Source organism: Triturus cristatus, chromosome 7 (assembly GCF_964204655.1).
Source record: "Triturus cristatus chromosome 7, aTriCri1.1, whole genome shotgun sequence".
Classification (NCBI taxonomy): domain Eukaryota; kingdom Metazoa; phylum Chordata; class Amphibia; order Caudata; family Salamandridae; genus Triturus; species Triturus cristatus.
The window spans coordinates 1015641891-1015664995 of record NC_140590.1 but is presented as its reverse complement, the minus strand read 5'-3'; the positions used below and the strand labels follow the sequence as shown (position 1 = coordinate 1015664995).

The following is a 23105-nucleotide window of genomic DNA, read 5'->3' as shown; positions in this document are numbered from 1 at the left end:
AATGTATACACTGCATAAACTCCACAAGCTCAGGGAAAAAGGAGGGTGGTAATTGGGGTTTTAAATGACCAAAGTGTTCTAGATTTTCTCCAAAACTCTCAGCACGATTTAAACCTAGGTTGTCCAGGCATACATTCAAAGTGCACAAAAGCACCGGGCAGATACTGGAAATGTGGGCACGCACCCTTAGTAAACCTAACTACTATTCACAGGGCCTGAGCCACTACGCTTACCCGGACACTTATGACTGGAGAAGTTTCAGTCATTATACAGAAAATCCATTGATCATAAACGTTTAGCTGTTCTGCGTTTGCACAGTTTACATCTTATGCAAGAAAGTTAGACATGCCCAAAAGAAACTAACAAAATGAGGTGTGGCAGGTGAAGAAATCTGAGGTTTTGAAACCATTAAAAGTGGTTGGTATCTAGATCACTCAAGCTACAATCTCACCCAATATCACTCCATAAGCGCAGCATATGACAGCCTTGATTAAACCAGACAATTGCAGCAACATTTAAGAGTTAAAGATTTAATGTACATTAAATCGAAACACAAAGATCAGCGTTTGACATAATGCTTACATTTCTTGTAACAAATAAAACAATTTTCTGGAGTACGCAGTTGAGTCACAGTTGATTAAAGTAAAAGTGCTTATTTTCACAAAAATAAAAACAAACGTTTCAGATATACAAAAACAAATAAAAGCTTCCTGCTCTTGCACACAGCAAGAGGGACTACTGGAAGAAGGTTTAACATGTTAATCAGGTAAAGGCAATGCAATTCAACCTGATGACATCCACTCTAGTGTAGCTTATACACTGCAACAAAAACGTTATATTCACTCGCTGAATTGGTCCCCTTGTGATCGAAGCAGGATCACAAGTGAACAGAAGACTACATGGTTTGGCCACCGGTGTAGTACCTAGAAAAAGACCTTTCTGGTGCAGTACATTAGAAATAAGAGTGCACACCGGATCCACAAAATTCACAGCTTGTGGTGGACTATAACCCATTTCATTAACGGTTACTTGCTCACAAACATTACATTTCAGTTACACTAAGTTTTTTGCTGAAACATTAGCACCATGGTGTGGAGTTTTACACATCCGACTCGCACAAGGAAGCTTAATTTTACCACAGTGCTTAAAATATGAAATTCATTCAAATCTCAAAGGCTCACTCACCTGCACTTACACAATATAACATTTGTTATAAAAGATGTACAAAATAAACAGAATATTGGCAACAGACGTGGCTACGGACTTCTGCCAGCCAGGCGTGCCGAGAAGAGCAAGCTCAGTAACCGTCAAAATACAAAAAGTAAGATTGGTACTGCACAAGATGTGGATGTTAGTTAAGGCAAATAACTAAAACAGATTACAAAGATAATAAAATACATTTAATATTAAATAACATTAAAGTGTAAACCAAAGTGAATTGCACATTTAAGGAAAAGATAATAAAAAATTAAAAATCTCACACCATTGTGTAAGCTTTTGGCATGGCACATTTCACTGATCACTTGGTTTGGTCCAAACCTGGAATTCACCCAATAACTCACGATGGACAAAATGTTTCTAGTAACAAAGTCACAGGTTCGTCGTGCCTAAAAAGATAAATTTAGTTTACTCTTCAACCTCTATTTTTTTTTTTTTTTAGTAGTAGGTCTGTTGGAACTCAAACATAATAGCTGCCCAGTTCTGTCAAAAAGTGATCCCTGAGTGCAAGACATTCAGTTTCCTTTAAGAAAATATTTGAATAAAACAAAGAAAATTAAAAGCAAACATTGTATCAGCATGAAACACTGTTTGGAAGCAATTCTTTTTTGGTTTTGTTCGAACACAAGAGGTTTTACAGAACGAAAGAATTTTAACTTGAGTTGACCACCTCTTTTTCGTTAAATGAGGCTTCTACTGTATTTAAGGAGCTTGTAATGGAGGACAAGGCGAGTTGCTAATCTCCTCCCTCAACCTGCAGCAAGTGCCAGAATCGTCAATCCTTCCGTTTTCGAAGATGGCATCTTCCTTGTACAGATGGTGAAACCCATCATAGAATTCGTCAATCGCCATGCCATCATCATGCATTCGCTCTGAGGCAGAGTGGAGTGTTGCATTGACTGGTTCACTCACCACTTCCCTAGACCCAGTAATCTGCCTGTGGTAGTTCACTTGAGAATATGCGCATGGTAGACCACCTTTGCAATGGGCACGAATGTACTTGCTGGCAGGATCAAAAATATAGACGGCATTCGTTGAAGGAGGACGGAGGAGTTGGTCAACCAGCTCTTTGCAGTGAATAAACAGGGCGCTATCCACCTTAAATTAGAAACAAATAAAAAAAAATTAATAAGAGCAATGAAAAATAAAAAATAAATAAGATAAATGCACAGGCATGTTGTAGTTCATACATTCATTTTGTTACAAGATAAAACAGTTCTCAGGCAGATGTTGCCATTTTTAGAAAGCGAATTTAAATGTTACATTTTTAGAAAGCGAATTTAAATGTTACATAAACTGAAATTCAAAGCAGCGTTAAAACAAATCTTAATATACGTTTAACTATACATTTAAACTAATCACTTTTGCAGGCCTCGCCTGTTCTCTCCAGGCCCAGAGTCTCAAACATAGCCATCGATTCTGCCACATATAAAACAGGAAGGAAACTTTTGCATTTTAACCGTAGATAATTCTTAAAGCATCGGTGAATTCAAAACAATGGGTTCTCTAAAAGCACTCTGACCCAAAGATGCAGAAGGCATTTCAAGAATTAGGGCAAGGTGCCTCAAAACAACGAAGGACAACCAGGGGCATATTTTGAGTCTATGGAGAAAGCGTGTGCTTTATACAAAACAGGCACTGACAAAACCCATAGGTTAGCCAAAGCAAAAAACAAGCAATGGCGGTGCATCATTCTGCAAGTATGTAAATGCGTCACCAAACCCACAGAACAGATGCAGCTTTACTTTTTCATTTACAGATCAAAAATTGTGGAGTGTAATATATATATATATAAATATATATATATATATATATATATATATACACACACACACATACATACATACACACACACACACACACACAAAAACAAAAAAAAGACCTCAAAGGGACGGATGGAGGAGGGAAAAAAAATATATAATTGAGAGCACAGAGGGAGGGGGTTGGCAGGGTGAAAAAGCTGGCAAGAAAGCAACAGAGCATGGGACAGGTATTTGGCAGGGGGGCAAGCACACAAGTGAAAGAACTAGAACACATGCCCTACGAGCGAGTAGCTAAAAAGAAAGTAGCCACCCCTCCTTCCCCCCAAAAAATCAGATTAAAAAAAAAAAAAAAACACATGCATTGACCAAGCAAAAAGGATAGTGTTGGCCGCTAACCTTTGCTTTGAGCAGTTCTGGTTATTGCAAAACATTACTGTCCCGGAAGCTGCTGGGCCATTGTCAAGCTGAACAAAAACATTGACCCCAGGCAAAAGTGTTTGTCTTAACCCCTTCGGTGCTCATGACGGAATGGTTCCGTCATGACCCACGGTTGAGCTGTGCTCATGACGGAACCATTCCGTCATGACCACGCCCGCGCAAGATTCCGTCAGCACAGCGGCGGAATCTGCGCAGCATCGAAGGGGTAAAAAAAAAAAAAAAAAAAAAAAAAAAAAAAAAAAAAAAAGGAGCACAAGTTGCCACTGCACCTACCCGATACGGAAGGGAGCTACTTTGTGTGTTGATGTACTTCTTGTGAAAGGGAAGGAAGTCGTAGCACAACTAATAGTGAAGTTAGCCAATGATGGTTGATGTAATCTGATACTAGCCCTGCATGCTGGAGTGGGTGGAAGAAAAATGGTAATGACAGAACCACAGGCTAATGCAGGGGCGGCTGTTCTCAGTAACGTTGGGGCCACGCCCCTCACCGCCACACACACACACACACACTTGTGCTTCATGCTAGTGCAAGAGAACAATTTACTCATGCACGAAAAATTTCTCTATTTTCAGCTCAGTGCGAGTTTCCTGAAACTAACTTTCAGTTTCAGCGATTCTCTCCAGACAACTGCACATGCGCTGCGCCCACATAATGGTCAACCACCTTTTGTCCATTGTGGAGGGCAGTGGCACCGTTTCCCACTGAACTGCAGTAGGACCCATTGCCATCAATGTTAAACCTACCTCGGGCGCCGGAGCTCGGGAATAAAATAGGAGGCAGGTGCAGTTCCCTGGGTGTGCGACCGGTGCCACAGCACCAGGTGCTGGCTTCCGGTGGTCCCCATGTTTGCAAGTTAATTATGTTTTTTAAAGCACCTGCTGCCGCGTTAGTTCCTCCAGTTATTTCCAGGCAACAAAAAAGTGTCAGGATAAATCCTGTGATTAATGTTCTTTGTGAAGAGAGATGGAGCTTTGTTTAATTAGGGTTTTGACTCGCTCAAAAGGAGCGCAGAGGGTTAATACGCCTGTTGTAGAAAACAAGTACGGAGCAGATTACAATGCGCATAGAATGTAAATAGGTCAGTGGGTTACTCCTTTTAAAAGGGACATCATTTTGTTACTTGCAATTCATAAGTTAAAATCCCAATATAGGATTTGAATTTATAATTTGCAAGAAACAATGATGTCTCCTTCAAAAGCAGTAACCCATTGTCCTATTTACATTCTATGCACTTCGTAATTGTACTTCACTATTAACTTTTATCACAGAACTGCATGCACGCTGCAAAGTACAGATTTGAGCAAAGCTTAATGTTGCAAAAAGGATTCATTTGGACAGAAATCTATTGTCATTCTTAAAGAGAACCCCCGACTATCGTGCTCCTTCTTTAAATTCCAAGTTTGTGCTTCTCCAGACCAAGCACTATTAAACTATACTGCCTACCAGTATTGATGACGTGACTCCTACACCTTGTAGTCCTGTCTTATGCAACATATCCTATATGCTAAGTCATACACGTATGATTGATTGTCTCTGTGTAATGTGTGTGTGTGATGCAAAGTGCCCGGACACGCTACACTGGTATGAGTGGCGCTTTATGTGCATCGGAGAGAGAGTGGTTATGGAGACTTGGGCACTGTTAAAGGGGGTGGAGGTGGTCACCAACAAACATTTTCGCACCGGGTGTCACCAGCTCTAAAGCCGACCCTGCAGGTTCCCTTTTCCACCTCCTCGGATACATCCTTTACTCACGTCACAGGAGGGGGTTGGGTTTGAGACAGCTGTTTAACACTTTCTAAACCGCTTCTTTCCCTGCATGTGGATTTTAAATCAGGCCTGCCAACTAAGGCATAACATTTTAGCCGGCGGCACAGGGGAAAAGTTAACTGTAAGGCGAGTTGTGGTTTCTTGATAGTGTGTGAAGCATCGCTGGTAAGGAAGCGAGAGGAAATAATGCATTATTCTATTAAATCGCATCGTGCGCCACAGATTCTCTTGGTTTTATTAGAGAATTTATTTCGATGTTGAGATTTCTGGTGAAGTTTTGTTAATTATTTGAAACCTTTTGCTGCCAAGACGCAAAAAAAGTTGAATCTAGTTTAAGATTTATCATTGGAATCTTACAAAGGAGGGAAGTAGCATGTTCAGGGACAAAATTAACACTGCATGCTAAACAGTGCAGTTTCTACTTAGTTGAACACTGTTTAATTGCGAGACTTTGCTAGAGAAAGGAGCGCGTCTTGTAAGCAAGCAAGCAAGCAACCCTTACACAAAACCAGAGCATACTGTGCTCTTCGAAGTACTTAATTTCATTTTGTTAGGAGATGCGGGGCTGTTACATTTGGTGTCATTTTGCCGGGCCAAGTTCTGAGTGTGCTTGTGGGACGTTGTTCTGTGCAATTAAAACTCATGCATGGTGATAAAAACGGAGCTCCTGTTGCTTGGCAACCAGGTAAATTTTAAATCCAACACCATGTGGCCAGCGTGTATGGGCCCTGCACCCAGCCCTAAAACGGAGATAAAAAGCCTGGGTGTTTGGTTGGACCAAGATCTTACATTTAAAGTCCAAGCCAGGAAGACAGCTGCTTCATGTTATGGCATGCTAAGAATGATCCGCAAAGTGCTGCTACCGGACCAAGCAAAGAAAGACGCTGGTCCAAGCGCTTATCTCCAGGTTAGACTATGGTAACGCCCTTTACTTGGGCACCCCAAATGCAGTCACCACAAAATTGCAGATTGTACAAAACACCGCCGCGAGACTGCTTATGGGAACCCACAATCGCTGCTCGGCAAAGCCGGCACTACACGCCCTCCACTGGTTACCGGTGCAGGAGAAAATTCATTTTACAGCCCTTTGTGTTGCCCATAAGACTCTAGGAGGGAATGGACCTCCTATTATAAAAGCCATGATTCACCCCTACAAGGCCAATCGAAGCCTCCGCTCTGATGAGTTTTATCTAGCATCGGTACCTAGGATTAAGAAGGCCAAAAGTGGCGGCCGACGTTTCTCTTATAATGCCTCAAAACTATGGAACAGCCTGCTGCTGCATCTGCGTAGGGAACCTAACCATTTAGCATTCCGGAAACAACTAAAGACGTGGCTCTTTCCTTATACGTCCTGGCCAACTCTAGTAACCACTACAGCCCTGGGATGCTCCCAGGTAGCCATGCACTATAAAAAAAAACATTTCATTTCAAGCAGCCTGCGCCGCTTGTGTGTGTCATGCAAGTTTTCAATGTTGCTACATGTACTGAGCATCGGTGCATCAGTGAAGCGTGCATTTCTGCTGCCTTTGGTGAACTCGCTCTCTGTGAGGAAGGCTTGTTTTGCTGCTGCCCCAAGCAATACCAGTTTGTGTTTGGGATAGTATGCACTGCTGCTCTTAGAAAAACAGCTGCTATTTAGAGCAATAATAAAAATATTTCACACTGATATTTGTAGGTGCATGTCTAACAAATCAGGTTGGTGCGGTGTCTTATTTTATGGCTAAATATTCAAAATGCATAAGTATGCCTTTCATGATCTTGCTATCAGTTATAATTGCTAATTAAGGTCCACTTATATGCTCGAGTGACTCCTCTTCTGATATATTGTTAAAATCTTGCTAATCTGAGGGGAAAGCTCGGTTTTCAGGACTTGAAATTTGCAATCTTTGTAACTTTTTATTCTTCCATTTTGGGCCTTCAATAAAATACTCGATCATCTTATATGATAAGTAATCTGTGGAAGGAACAGAAAGGGTCAAATCTAAAGAGATAAGGGAGCTGCTTTCAATATTTAGAAAAAAATTATACGAGCCCATATCAAATTCAATAAATTAAATGAACCGCCCATACAACCTGTGGCTTTTTAGCCATTGTTTTGGGGCAGTTGTACCAAATGTTATTGTTCAGCTCAGATGTCCCCAAATTGCTTTCCAGGCAAGGGTCTGCACTTGCCCCAGATGCAGCTTGAGAGGTGGGCTTCCTTGCAACATTATACTTTGAATTTTCTATGATGGAGTGTCCACAGAATTGCATGCGAAAGCTATGGTGTTTAGTAAGTTTGTCAATTGTGGTTCAATATGCACCCTTTCTCCCAATTATTATTATTAAACATCGTGTCTGGGTGAGACCCTTATCAACCCCTCCTATAGAGTTTAGACTTGTTTGATAGGCGCGCTGAGAAGGTGTGATAAATGACACCCCATCACTTATAAAGTTCACTAGCCACCACTGGACTAACGGATGAAGTCAGGCTGACAACCCCCATCGGTAACTATGTTATACACAATTTTAATACAATCAAAAGGTTTTGGCCAACAGGTTGACAAAAGCCATTTGGTTTGGTATCAGCTGCCAGCCTCTAGCTTTTGGGAAAGAAGGCGATAAAAAGTGAAGAAAGGAAATTAAGGAAAAAACGAAATAAGAAAATAATTTTTAAATAATAATTTTAAAATAAAAAAGGAAAGAAATAGGAAGGCAAGAAAGAAGAAATGAAAGGAAATAAATGAAAGTTAAGAAAGAATGGGAAAGCCAGAATAAATGAAAGAAAAAAAGGAGAAAGGCAAGATGGATAGAAATAGGAAGGAAAGGGCAAAGAAGGAACGAAAGGAAGGAATGACAAAGAATAAATGACAGGGTTGCTAACATAGATCATCCTCATGAGCTTATTCAGAGTTCATGTGAGCTGCTCGCATTGTGTGAATACACAGCGGTCTAAAACAAAGAAAGGCCACTTCTAAAGAATTTACACAGCATTGACAGGAGACAGGAACTGAAAGCTGGAATGTGCTTTCATCTGGTAGAAAGCGTTCCATCACCACTTCCGGCTCTACAAACAAAGGCAACACTAACGTAATAAAGTAGAAACTAAAACACTAGCACTGAAGCGGACCACCATGTGTGCGAATATTCTCCTAGTGAAAGGGCTAAATGCGGTCAGTCTACTTCAGCCACTGGCTAACTTCCCTTGACCAACTGCCTCACGCTGTAAGCTGGAGTGGATGGAAGCAAAATGTGAATGACAAGAACAGACCAATAAGCGAAGAGAGGTGGCTGAATGCGCTTTTATGAGAGTAAGTATGTTAAACATATAATTTTAGTACAATCAAAAAGGCATTGGCCATTGCCAGACCTAAAGAAAAAAGTGGAAGAGTACACGCCAGCCAATTAGAAGGATAGTAAAGAGTCTATGCTCCCTCCCTGGGAGGGACAAACAAGTAGAGTAAGGTAAGCCACTGAGTAAGTAAGCAAATGAGTGACAAAGCCAACCAACTAAAAAAAAAAAAAAAAAAAAAAAAAATTGTTTACACTACTTGTTGTCCTTCCTTCCATCCTAATGTAAAGCGCTCGGATATCCCCCTGGATCTTGCTTGCGCTATATAAAACTTTATAAATAAACTGGCAGGCTATAAGCCCACTGCAAGTTTGCAATAGGTCTTTTACAAGCAGACATGAGAGACCTAAAAAAGGAGGAAGTCTTTTTAATCCAGCAGTATGTGCACCAGTGGGGTTGCAATCATATCCACTGCCCTTTGGAGGAAACCCAAGTCTATTCTATAACTACACCCTCCTGGGGCTACACAAAAACTTTATTCAAGGAAACAAAGTAGTTTTAAAGCTTTTGGCCTTGAAGAGAATTAAAAAAAAAAAAAAAAAAAAAAATTATATATATATATATATATATATATATATATATATATATATATATATATATATATAAATAACAATACTGCTGCTGTCCTGGTTTAAAATATAGGCGCTCTGCTACCACAAGCTGCATCATAGATTTTCACCAATGATTTGCACACATTACACTGGACAACACAAGGGGAACGGTATAAACTGTATATTTTGATGTAGTGCCCATCTCTGAAGTTGATCTGGAGGATTCTCCAAAATGCACTTCGAAGTGCTGCGGAAATGAGCATTCCAATAAACTTTATATTTGTGTTCAGATTGAAGGATTTTCTCTACAAGTTAAATATTTCCACGTGGTAGAAACTTTTTTTAACCCCATTTATACACCTTTTGGGAGTATTTGTTGTTTGTCCATAGGAAAGCAAGCATTAATTACTGCTGGACCAAGAGTGGGAGGAGCACCACCCATATCTCTAAAAGCTTTGCCGCACTGAAGAATGTTTGTCGTGCCAAAGTAGTAGCCTTAAGATCCAGTGAACTACACCTCTGGAATTACGCCTGCTAAGTGCTGCAAGAGTCCAGCTCACCACAACATGACCCACAAACCACAGCAAGCCAAACTTTAAATACAAGATTTTTAAAACATGTTTGGCAAGCCTGTGCCTGCCAGACACTGGGAAGGGCAACACTAATCCAGAAATGGATTTAAAGACAATGGGCTGAATAATCTCTCACTTCTGCTTAGTTTGCATAAGTCTTGAGTTGTATTCATATTGTTACCTGCCCACAACAAAAGGTTTGATTTCAGTAACCATTGACTAAAGGTAAACAAATAATTATATATCAGCAACATGAAGAGCCTTGTTTAAGCAAACAGCGTGAATTGTATTGCCCCTGGCAGCGTATAGGTATACGGCATCCGCCTTTAGACAAATGTAGACTGACAATACATGTCAAGGGCATGACGAAAATTGCATTTTCTCTGGTCACCCAAATGGAATCCTAATAAACACGACAAACAGTAAAAAAGCATTTTTACAAATGAAATTATTTGCATCAGCCCAATAGATTCTGCATATAGGCGATCACTTTGAGCAGAACTACAATACACACATCTAATACGCACTGGAAAAAAAATGCGTTCAAGTTTAAGATTGTCAGCCACACTACTCTGAAAGAAGGCCGACTGACAGCCAGTATCATTTTCAGATCGTATTCCTAAACCCAAGACAGTGCTCATGCAGGAGGAGTAGTATGCCACCACGGCAGTCAGTTGAATGTGCCCTATAAAAACAAGTACCGATTTACAAGTCACAAGTTTAAATCCCTACGAGGCAGAATCTGCTTTCAACTCTTGCCCCGGTTGATGAACTCAGTACTATAAGATTAGTAGATGGGTATGTAAGTTAACTACAGCACTCGAACCAAACGTGGTGTCCTCAGGACCCCCAAAAAAACCTGCCCACTGCTACTCCCTTAGATTACTTCTTTTGGATAAGTATCGATAAATGGGCTGCTTCTCACGCCACAAGACAGTATTGAGAAGTTACTACAGATCTCTAGGTTGCCTCATTGCTTCTGTTCCTCATCTAACAAAAAATAAAATAACCAACCTTTATGGACGTTTAATGCCTAAATAGGACATGAAAATGAAATTAATTTTGATCAAGAGAGATAGGGATAGCCATAGTTTCCTACAGAAAAATAAGACTTGCCTTTTATGCTTGGGTGCAGACATTTCTGCCAGGGTAGTTTTAGGTGCTGTACAATTAGACCTGCTGAAATACCAGTGCTTTTGTGCAACGGCACATTCCTTGCTATTTTTTTTTCTCCTAGAGAAAGTTTAATAGTGGAGAAACCCATTCCCCTATACACCCCATAAGATTTGGGTATTAACAGGGCTAAATTTACAAGTATTAGGATGAGAAGTATAGCAGCTCAACACTCCTTGAGTGGCTTTTTACTCAAGCCTAATATTACATTGTTGTGGGGTGCGAGTATAGCATACTTTTGGAAATACTGTACAGTTGAAAAAAAAATATTTCTAAATGCAAGTGACTGAGTGGAGCCGACAATTTATAAATCTCACTAATACACACCAACCCCCCCCCCCCCCCCCAACAAAATCCTGGTGCATTTATAGTCCAGCTTAATTGCATCACGATACACAGAGCATATAGACCTATTTATTCTACTGTACATACCAAGGCGTTAGAACAAGGTGCATAAGTACTTTGAACTATTAAAAAACGATGGGCGAACAAGATTGGCTAGTAGGTTGTGGACAACAGCGGATCCAGACAGGTCTCACTGAAGTCTTGTTAAATTTCAATCTTCATAAGACTCTGCTGCAATGGACCTCAATATTCCACCAGTATACATTTTTTTGTAGCAGAAGCAACTACACAAGTATGCAATTGATGAGTTAATTTATTCTAAGTCTTGTGAGGGTACACTATGCAATAAAAGTGGCAGCCTGGCCATATTTAATTCTAATTTTTTCCCCCCCTTCCTAATTCACTTCTAACTTACCACCACTTGCACACCAAGTAAACCAATTTCTGCCATGACCTTTCATTTGGTTGAAGTGTGAGATATTGTCTTATCAAGTAACGGATTCTTACCTGTGCTTTTTTCAGTAGATCGGTAATAACTGGAAACCAATCAGGAGTCAGCCTCTCCAACTCCAAGGTGATGATGACCAAGGCCAACGTCGAACCTTTAAACTGCAATACTTGGTGGCGCGCCATACAATGCTGTAGCTGCCTCGTCAGAAATGCAACATGGCGAGAAGGATTCATTTGAGCGGGTCCAGTTAGTACATGGGGCCTGTACATCACCATGGCATGGAACTGAAGGAAAGAAATATATATTCAATGCATATTCAAGATCAACTGTGAGCTTCATACTTTAACTGTGTTGCCGACCAAAACTGCAAATTAATGTCAACCCACATCTGAAGCCTGAAACAATACTTCCTTATAACCATGTGTGCTCAGTGAGTGCTGTGATGTACTTACCAACTACTGAACTGTTTGAACGAATAATGAATGTAAAAGATGTGTATTTTCTGAAACATATATTTCTTTTTATTGAGTTATTTTAACTGACTTGCTAAAACGGCTGATCCTAATTTATGTTACCAAAGTATGCAAACAAGCATACTGAAGCAAATATTTCTGCTTTAGTATTCTCTGCTGGCAGACCCATCGGGACAGTTTACAATGAAGAGTATTGTCAAAAACAAGGAACACCCTCAAAAAAAAAATTTCTACAGTCATCATGACCACCAGGACCTGATCTCCCATATGTATTTTTGCCTTCGATACAATAAAAACCCACAAAGAAAAGCAAGAGGAATTCAAGTGCCAGATCTCTAAGGTCTAAATGCAGACTCCATTAAACTTTGTGATGACCTACGCACTATAGTAATAAGCAAGACAGTCGACTGCTTTCTATGTACAGTGTTACTTACTAGAACGAATAAGAGCAACTTATTTTTGCAGCGTGTGTATTTAAAAAAAAAGATCAGAATACTAGAGTATAAGATTTTTTTATGTCTATTTAGTTGTCCTTAAAAATTGTCAAGTCTCGTCAAATTGAGGTTTATTTGGTCCCTCTGAATATAAAGACCTACAAAATTACAGCATTTTCACTTTTACATCTAAGATTTGCAGAGGTTTTTATCTGTAGCTTGTGCAAGCGTGTGCAGTTGTTTTAGAAATTCTTGTTTTGGTGATGAACTATGTCTCATAGCTGTGTAAAGAGCGGTCTAGAAGTTAGCCAATACTTACAATGTTTAGGAAGTCCACTGGTGTTGCGGTGTAAAGGTCCCAGTGAAGTTTATCTAGTAGAATTCTTTCCATTCGTAGAATCTCCGCTGGAGAACATTTGCAACCGCTCTCCACTGCAAGCTTCTTAAGTGATGGTATTACCTGTAAAGAGAAATCAATAAAGAGACAAAATTTACAACCGCCTTCCTTTTATTAAGCCACAAATATTAAATTCACCACTGTCAACCCGATTCTAAAACAGTTCCGTTTTAACTTTTTTAGTACTTCATCTACGACCACAAATAAATACGTAGGCTGGAGTGTAATGGTAAGGACAAACATTACATTCACTTTTTCTAAACAAAAGTCTCTTAAACCATCACAAACTTTTGCTCTCAGTCCCAAATTGGCTTCCAAATAGCTCAACCATGACAGGTTCAGAAGTGAGTAGGTCAAGCTGGAAGTATCAACTATTTGGGTTTACGCAGAAGAGCGAAGACTCCTTTTGGGATAGAGGCGCGTTATGTTTCAATATGGAATTGGTATGGTAGGTTTATTTTGACAACAAAAACGCAGCCCTAAAAAAATAGCAAAGCAGCAACGATCAACAGCCATCACCATGCACATTGCACAGGAGCTGGGGCATGTGTACAAATTAGACTGCTTCCATAAAGCACCAAAACGTAGAAAAAAATAAAAATAAAAGACGGATACTACCAAATCCTATTGTGACCAGGATGCACTTGGTATCACAAGCTACTAAGATGGCAAACAGTACAATCTGGAATAGCCCAACAGGTTAAAGCACATTGACTCGTTGAGTATTTGCCATTTTAGAAATAAGTCATCAAAAGCCCCACACACCAAAACCTGAAAAACACTGTGCGAATTGTTGCGTTTCCCAAAAGGTGTACGCCCTCGAGCAGTCACCTGTATCAATGTGAAAATGAAGCACTGGGTGATCTATAAATAAAAAAAAAAAGGCGTGTGCAATGTGTTTAGGGCCAAATCCTGCTTTGCTGCCAACAAACAGCTATAATTAGCAGTATTAATTAGCAAAGGACCATGCAACCATTCGCAGTAGACTTGAATATATGGAGTTCTTTTAATTGGAGTCATCAGCCGTAAGGGGAGGTTAAGACTACAGTAGAGGATGAGAAAGACAGCATGCGGAGGAAACGTGCATTACTTCCTGCCAACAAAACTACTCCCACCGTCCAACAGTAGATTGGGAGTTTCTGATGACGTGACCGTAAAAACTGTTTACCAACTCTAGACTTTCAGCATATACATCACTGGTGTCGGCCTGTTGCTAATCATGCTTCCTGTGGTTAGTCCACTTCCTCCTACAGTAAAACTAATAGTGATGGCTAATTTTGTAGAAATAACCAATCGCTTCTCACTAAAAGAAATGGGGTTTATTTGTACAGAATATTTAAACTCTCACTTCTAAGGGTCCTTCCCCCCCCCCCCCCCCCCCCTCCCACCCAAGATCCCATCCTTCGATTGATCACATCAGGCATTTCCATACAGCAAACCTCTAAAAACCCTAAAGATTGGGTTTTCCTTAACAGTGAAAGAAAACCTAGAAATATTTGGGCAATCATGAACCATGTAAGCAGAAGAAAAGCAGGCAGCAGGCCACAGTAGTACTGCGTGCAAAATAATCAATTTTCTAACAATCAAACAAAGACTTAAAACCCACCCCAGCCATAAGGTGTACAGGTGCAAATATAGCATTCTGTAAAATTAAAAGGAACAGTGAGCTAAATTACAAAATAGTTTAGCGAAAAGGTGATTCTGCAGGAACAAGCTGCATACAGAAGCTTATGCACAAAAAACAGTGCACCGATTTACTGTTGTAATAGTCTTACCTCATCCTCCTCATTGGTCTTGGCAGCGAGGACCACACAAGTGACAGCTATGCAGCGAAGGTATTTCGACTGGGCCTACGGGAAGGGAAAAAAATAAAAATAAATAAAATAAAAATTAAATACCTGTACAGGTTAGTTAGGGAGGACAGATCAGGCCAAGAAACAAATAAATCCTACGCGCAACAATCTTCATTCTGTTTAAACCGGGCAGCCTTTAGACCTGGAAAGTAGGTTAAAAATAGAGAAAAGTTGGGAGGGAGAACTTAATTAACGTAGTATATGTCACCGCCAATGGGAAAGTAGCATACAGGTGCAGCCTGTACAGGCCAGAGCGGGGGGAATTTGACATACGAGGACGGAAACTTAAATAAAACGAAAACCACAGATTTTTTTATTATTTAAGTTCCGCTCGTCACCGTAAGTCGCATACCCCCACCCCGTACTTACTTGCATGGGCCGCCCCGGTAGCAAACGAGGGAGTTAGAACACGTGCATTCTTATGGGTGTTGCAAGACAGAGAAAAAAGTTCTGTAAATGTGTGCAGAGAAAGGAGGCAGGTAAGCCACTCAAATGGCTAGTAAGGAAGCAATGCCCAAAAATACAACAAAAAACCCCACACAACGCAACCACCCCACAAAAAGTCATCGTAAAAAGAAAGTATAGAAGAGTAACAAAGTAAATCAATGGAAGGGCTCTAAGCTCACTCATTTTTTTGGGTGTAGTCCTCAAAAGGGTTTATGCAACCAGGCAGCATAAGAATCTGGTAGATGGAGACATGGAATCATCTACCGAGGACACTTGAAACAGAATCACAACAGAAGACGTGTTTGGTTTCCAGAGAGCCAAATTGTGCAGAAATACTGGTTCTACTGCAAGCGCATGCTGGTAGAGAAACTAGACTTGCAGTTTTTCCTTCAGGTGAAAGGGGAAGGCATTTACAATCACAAACACGTTTAAAGGCCACAAAACTAATAGTGTTTAGAGCCCAACCACATACTAGAACCAACCGACTACAAAGACTACACTAACCTTAATGTTAGTGATAGCCAGCAAGTCAGTGGGGAGAAGGGGCCTTGTGGGACCAAAGGGGAAAAAAAAAAAAAAAAAAAAAAAAAAAAAAACAACCCTAGAGGGGAACTGTGAGAATTAGCTTCTTCGCACTAGAAAAAAACCCATTAAAGTAACATGCAAAATCTGTTGCTGAAATTAGGAATATCATATACATTGAAGAGGAGTCAATACCCGTTACGAAAGTAATTAAATGCAATCATGGTTGTGAAAACACAACTTGCATGCAGGGTTAAAGAAAATATTTCCAGAAATGACAAGACTGGGCAACAGGGTTATTTGTTTTAACAGACAAACGTAGATACGTGCCATGTTGTAATTTCCTTATTAGGAGAGTCCATTATCATTAGGCTAGCTGGACTTCTGCTGCAAGGGAAGACTAAATTATGCTGCACAATGCAGCATATTTTGTGAGCGCATCCGCTCATTTTGTAAATGTACATGTGAACATTGTCTGGGCAAAAGGGTTTCATCTCATTGGCACCAGTCCACCACCAAAATACAAATTACAAATGAAAGGGGACCAGTTAACCTTTGTGAAGTCATATACAACAAGGAGCTTAGGGGGTAAAAGAACAGGTCGCCCCCACTCAAACCATCATCAACAAAGGACCTGTTCTGGATAACCGGTGAAAACTTCCATCAGTGACCCCATCAAACATATGTAGTCATCCTAATTGACATGACAAGACAGCGGCTATCTCTATACCATCTGAACAGGGGGTCCTGAATCACCTCAATATTTATTAAAATAGATTGCATCTGTGTATACTGTCTCCCAACCAACAGTGGTAAGTAACCAATTTTAAATGAGAACAAAAGTGCTGAAAAAAGTGAAGGAAAAGAATGGCAGTGCCTCACGGAATTAACACCATGGGAGTTGGCAGACTGGTACTAGCCTGCGTCCTCAGGTTCTCATCATTAGCAAATGCCACCCTATAACGAAAATAGTGATAAAAGTGATATCACTATTTTCGTTATAGGGTGGCATTTGCTAATGATGAGAATCGGAGGACGGAGGAGAGTACCAGTCTGCCAACTCCTGTGAGGCACTACCATTCTTTTCCTTAACAACTTTTGTTCTCCTTTAAAATTGGTTACTTTACACTGTTGGTTGGGAGACAGTATACACAGATGCAATCTATTTTAATAAAGATTGAGGTGATTCAGGACCCCCCCCCCCCCCCCCCCCCTGTTCTGACGGTATAGAGATAGCCGCTGTCTTGTCAATTAGGATGACTACATATGTTTGAAGGGGTCACCGATTGAGGTTTTCAACCTTTGTGAAGTGCCTTCTGCCGTGCAGCAACACATGACGGCGCATTTTCAGTAACTTTTAATGGGGTTGACCAAGAAATAAATGGTTTGTTACAATCTTCAAATTGTGAAGCATATGACTAATTGCAGCACATCTATATCAATGCAGAACACACTACGGTTTTGCATAATTCCAGTAGCCCTCGTCAGGATGTGCTGCTTTCTTAGCAGGGGCCATGCCATAGCAGTGGTTTGTCTGGCTGCGAAGGCTCAAGTATTCTGCAAGAAGTATCTTTTGGTTCAGACACCACATCCCCAGCAGCAGGAGGATTATTAGGGCTTGGCAAACAGCAGCGGCCAGACGACATTTAGTTTATAAATAACAAAGGGAAACTAACTGCAGGTTCCCCTTCACCCAAATGTCATCACATCACACCGGTGTCAAGCACATCGACACTGCTCAGCAAGCTAAGCAGTTATCTGCAGGTGACAAGTTTGAATGTCGTGAAGTCAACTTTTTATCCTTGCACGGTCACTAAATCGAGAAACCTTGAACGGACAACTGCAACACCTGTTCTTGAACACACTGAACAGCAGAAATGGCAAAGTCTGCAACCTTGAGTGACACCTAAAAAAAGTAGTTATTTTACGTGCCATAAAACAGCTTGTGTAAGATTTAAACACTGAATTCCAAGAAGTGGCTCCAATTTGACTGGGACAACCTAATGTTGCAGCACCAACAGTCTCAATCGAATGAAAGGTGTTGCTCTAGGACTGCGGTTCTTAACATTTCGACTTTTGTGAACCCCCTACTGAATCAGTACTGCAAACCGGGGACCTCCTCCCTAAACAAGCTATACGCTTTGTACCTCAGAACAAATACAGAAACATAAAAATATGCACAAAAAAATGTAAATCTTTTCAATGGGACTGTTGGAGCTTTTCACAGTTTAGTTATATATTTGACAAGACGAACTGATGTGTTAGACTCTAGCAAGTCACTGGTCTTTACTGCCTCGGATGCACGCCCTGTGTCAGAGCACACAAGTGCTTTAATTGAGGCAACAAGTGATGGATACTGAATATCGTTTGCGGTTTGTACTGCTCGAACAATTCAAGATAAGAATGGCACCTTGATTTTTGGCCTCCAGTTTCAGATTCATTCATATTTACAGAGCGGTTTAAAAAATGTAGACAAACATACATTTAAATTAGCTGCTAATGTGATTTCGTTTTCCAAGTTGACACCAACCAATAGGGGTGTGTGGGCCAGAGGTACAGAACCGCTGTTCTAGGAGGCTGCATCTCCACATTACTAAGAGGGGCCCTTATACGGTTTGTACTTCCCAGGCAATTACATCTGTTGTATTCCCCGTATAGTTTGCTACGATAAAACACCTCTGTTCAGAATTGTGATGCCCTCAAAGCCCCCACCCATCTCAAATAATCTCCTGCGCTGCAGCCAATCTTGCGTTAGACCCAAAAGCAGCATTAGCGACTGTCAACTTACAGGAGTTACAAGTACTCCAGTGTATGGACCTATGAGGCAGGCCTGGTACTACTAGACCCCCTCAGCATCCTTTTACACCGTCAGCCACAGAACCTTACCAGCCATTACAACAGTCAAGGTGAATTACTGGGATACTGATCACAAGCGTGTCGGTTTAACAATCTGCCAAAAACACTTAACTATACGAGATCCCCCCTCTAAAAGAGACTGAACACTTCTAAACTCGCAGGGAATGAAAATTGGATGTCGAGCTTTGTTATTAGCAGGGCCTTGGACATGTACCTATACTCGCAGCCACTGGAATTATGTGGCATTGGTGGCCCAACGCATGTTGCAAAATGGCCTAAATTATATAGAAAGTAAAAATGAATTTTCCAGGACCTCTTGCCGCTAACACTAGTGATGCTTAACAGCGTAGCAGGTTTTATATTTAGTATGGCTGTGGCTCACTCTGAGGAATTTTAGGATTCAAGACGTGGGACCATACAAAGATACCACATAGTGTCCAAGTGCACAGTTTAAATAACTGCAGCTTCTAAAATAGTGTTCGAGAAAAAAAAAAATCCTGACAAAGACCGAATTCTCCCTACACTCTAAATAGAAAACAGCCCTTCGCCCAGGACATAAAATGGGGTGGTGTACCCAATCTGGCCAACATAGTTGCTTTGTCTAAATGGCCGATTCCAGCAATCAACAGCTGAAGGAGCAAATTAAGATTACATTTGCCGCTTGCACCTTTTAAGATGGAAAACTGAAACTCAGGCATTTAAACCTTTAAGAAAAGTTGCACATCATGATACCAGATGTTTCCAGAGAAGTCACCGGCTTCAATGTAACAGTTGAATATTCTTGCTTTATAACAACTTTGCTAAAATACCAATGTTTCTACAGACTTATTTATTCATGTTTATACACCGTGCACCAGTGAGTACGTACCTTTACAGACGCCAATACTCTGTTCAAGATGTTGACTGCCAATCCACAGGTTTCTGGACTGAATTGGAACATCAAGCTTAATTCTCCAATCCAAAGTACTGTCTCTTCATAACACAACACTGAGATATCTGTGCCCTAGAACAAAAAGGAGTAGTTAGACTGGTTACATAAAATCCCATTTAAAGACTAGGTTGTTACTTGTGGAGCTAGTTTGGAGCAAGTGGCATTTATTGGGAGGAGCACTCAAACCACACCCCAACTACTTTTTACTCCAAGTATTTTTAGAAAGTCATTACCAAAACCTAATTGATATTTTATATCCTATAAGAAGCAAGTTGCAGTTCACACAGATACGGTGTTGTGAAAACAATACGTTTTAGACATTGGTCCATATAAACAATGAGATATAATTAAACGCCATAATCTAATGCAAAGATAACCAATTATACACTATAAAAATCAATTTACGAATGTCCATTTTTCTAACAGATCCTAAACAGTGCACCAGATCAACTGTTGCATCTAAAAAATAAAAAATATGAATACTGGCTATCAATAACAGGAAGATGACAGTGAACCATACTTTCAGAATAAAGGTTTTAGAAATTAGACGCCTAATTAAAAGAGGACAATCAATACATTAACAGTGCATTTTCTTTCAAAGAGGTGTTCTTTATTTTTCATATTGTTTTCCGCCAAGGTGGGTTATCCGCATGTATGGATTAAGACATTCTGAATTTTAAAACATCCTGATTAGGCGAAGGGTCCGAGATATTATATAAATCTTTATTTTTAAAGGAAGAGTAGGATACATGTTCGGATTGTCCAATGAAGAACAAGTCATTTGGATTGAGAGTGAGCTAAATACATCCCATCTTTTTGGTTGGACAAAATCCATGCATCTTCCTGAAGTAGTTTCTAATCAGTTGAAAGGGATGTCAACCAACAAAAGCCACAGAGAAATTATGATCTTTAATCTTTTGTGCACATCTCCTTAACACCCAGGCCAGTTTTAGCTCACCAAAGTTGAGCCTCAATCCAACATAATTGCGATATTCTTTCAGGTCTATCCACCCAAGTAAGATTGTGTAAGGGGTGGGGGTATGGGCGAAATTATGTGGGGGGAAAAAGCTTTTAAAAGCGGCGTATATGACAAACCCCCAAACATGCCCCAGGAAAATCATTTTTATTTCACATTGAATACCTTGAATCATGGACCCTTTTGTAAGGTTTGAAAAATATGAACATTTTCCAACGGGTCTTAAAGATCCCCTTTATCTATACTAAATATTTCAGACCTGTAAAGTGCGAATGAGAGGATTTAGAGAGAAAAAAAAAGCTTTTAAGAGTGGTGTATATGACAAATCCCCATACATACTGGCAAACGTTGCCAATGAACCCACCTGTAGTAAAGACCCTGCTCTTAGTTCCTTCAGTTGTTTATTCCACTTTAAATTGCCATAAGTGCAACCCTAAGTATTTATATGGCTTAACTTCTTCTACTTTCAGGTTATCAATGTACCATTTGAAGCTGGGTGCTTTCCCTCCCAAAGACTTTGGGCCAGATTAAGAGTTTAGTGGTGTGGGCCGCCAAGCCAACGCACCACTCCCACACTGCCAAACTCACCGCATGATAAAGAGTTTCCGCGCACCGCAATGGGAGAGCCCCTGCATGTATCCCCAGGGACAACAGGGGACCCCTCAGTTTCCTCGCTGCCAGCATTTTCATGGCGTGAGCATCGCCATGAGAGCGCTAGTGGCGAGGAAACTCTTAATATGCTTGGTGGTGCCGCATATTGCAGCCCTAGACTGCCGCTCCACTGCTAGGGATCGCAGTTCCCTGGTGGTTGCAATAGTCCCAACACCAGACATTTAATAAGGCGGTCAGACCACTTGTGGGCAGTAGCCGCACCACCACCACAGTGGGTTTGGCGGTCCACAGACTGCCAATCTCATACGCAGGCTCTATGACTTATCTAAATTAATCCTCAGGAAATTTGATGCACAAAATGCTGTCAATGCAGCAAGTTTCTTCTGGAGACACCACAAAGTACAGTATAAAATGGCATGGTTATCAGTATATATCAAACAGGGAATATGGTTCACACCCATTACTTGTTGGAAGGTCAGCCACAAAGACTGAAAAGGATATGCACAAACATAGCATTGGGGTAGATATATATATATATATATATAGTGTTAGTCTGCCCGACCAAACCATTTCCACCTGGGTCCAATTTGAGGGGTGCAATGCTTGAATCCGAGACAAGCCCACGGAACCTTCCACATGCACAGTTTGTCCCAGAGGCTTCCTCGGTCCACCATATCAAAGGTGGAACGGAAACAAAGTGGGCAATCCTTGATCTCTTTATTGCTACAGATTTATCAATTATAGCCCAAAGAGCAAAACAGTGGAATGGCCTACCTGGAAACTACCTTATTAAAACCCAGTCTTCAAGCCTTTTGAGAAATTATCTTGGCAAATATTTTTGCTGACCCAAGAGACTAATTAACTTATAACCTGCTGTGATTCTACCATCTCCTTTCTTAAGTAGTGGCTTTAACCTGGATCGGAGATCCTAATTATCAGAGTATTGGAGGCACTTCTAATTAGTTAGAAAAAATCCCACAGATGTGGGGAATGTTTCAATCCAACCCAATCCCTGGGTACAGTTCACACTGGTTGCTTAAAGCAACCAAGAGGGGAGTAGGAGAAAACAATCTTGTTCATCAACATGTATAGATTGCTAAAGAAAATGGAGATGTAAAATCTTAAATGTGAAATTACCTACATGAAGCAGGATAGTCTTAAAACAACAATGCTATCATAGTACTGTGACTAGGTTTGTTTGGTACTTTCCAAATTTTGTTTAACCGCAACTGCACGGATACTTCTGGTTTTCAGTTTCGTTTAGACTTAAATGATTCATGCTTAAAAATACAACAGCAGGTCTAGCCAATGTCATTTTTTTTTTTTTTTTAAAGACAAGCAATCAAAACATACACTCTTATAGATCGACTGATTTGACATAACCAGACTGCAAATTGTAGTTCATGATTAAACTAATATGACAATTTACTGTCAAAGAAGAGAAACTGAAAATACCTTTAGCATGAAGTTCTGAAAAGCTGGCACCTTCCAATCTCTGTCTTCAGCAGCTAGGGCATTTTCCAACAAAAAGGACAACCGCTGGCTTTCAGAGGACCCAGTGAACTTCATGGCAGCTCCTGAATTGGCCAGCTTCCTACTCAAGTACAGCTATTTAAGGAAGAAGAACAAACAGGTTTATACAGCAAAATAACTTCAGGACAAGTTTCACATTCAAGTTTAGTTTGCATGACAACAGTAACAGATGAAACCAAGAAGCTTTCAGCAGTTTGCAAGAAGTCAGAGTACTGCATGGCATTTCCTTGTAAAATTAGCGTTATGGGAAGCCAAATCAAGCGAGATTTGGCTTGGTGTAAATCCCACTATTAGGTTGTTATACTGTGAAATAACCTTCAAAGGAATCTCAGCAACTTGAGGCTGCAAGAATCACTACATTACTCTCAAGTCACCATAATTTCACTGCCCCACTGTTTAATGGTCTAGAAAGGGTTATCCTGTCAAAGAATTTGCCATTACACTACTATAGTCTAGTCTTT

General features: G+C 40.5%; 1 protein-coding gene across 1 annotated transcript in view; it reads right to left on the bottom strand.

Annotated features, from left to right (window-relative positions):
• Positions 1–514: 514 nt before the first annotated feature.
• CCNI2 (cyclin I family member 2) overlaps positions 515–23105 on the bottom strand; it is a 32802-nt gene continuing 10211 nt past the window's right edge. The window contains exons 2-7 of the mRNA XM_085618058.1: positions 22567–22719; positions 19461–19595; positions 14690–14764; positions 12837–12977; positions 11667–11894; positions 515–2316 (exon numbers count right to left, since the gene is read on the bottom strand). Coding sequence (XP_085474184.1) covers positions 1921–2316; positions 11667–11894; positions 12837–12977; positions 14690–14764; positions 19461–19595; positions 22567–22680 — 1089 coding nt within the window. The 5' untranslated portion in view covers positions 22681–22719 and the 3' untranslated portion in view covers positions 515–1920. The remainder of the gene's footprint in view (positions 2317–11666; positions 11895–12836; positions 12978–14689; positions 14765–19460; positions 19596–22566; positions 22720–23105) is intronic.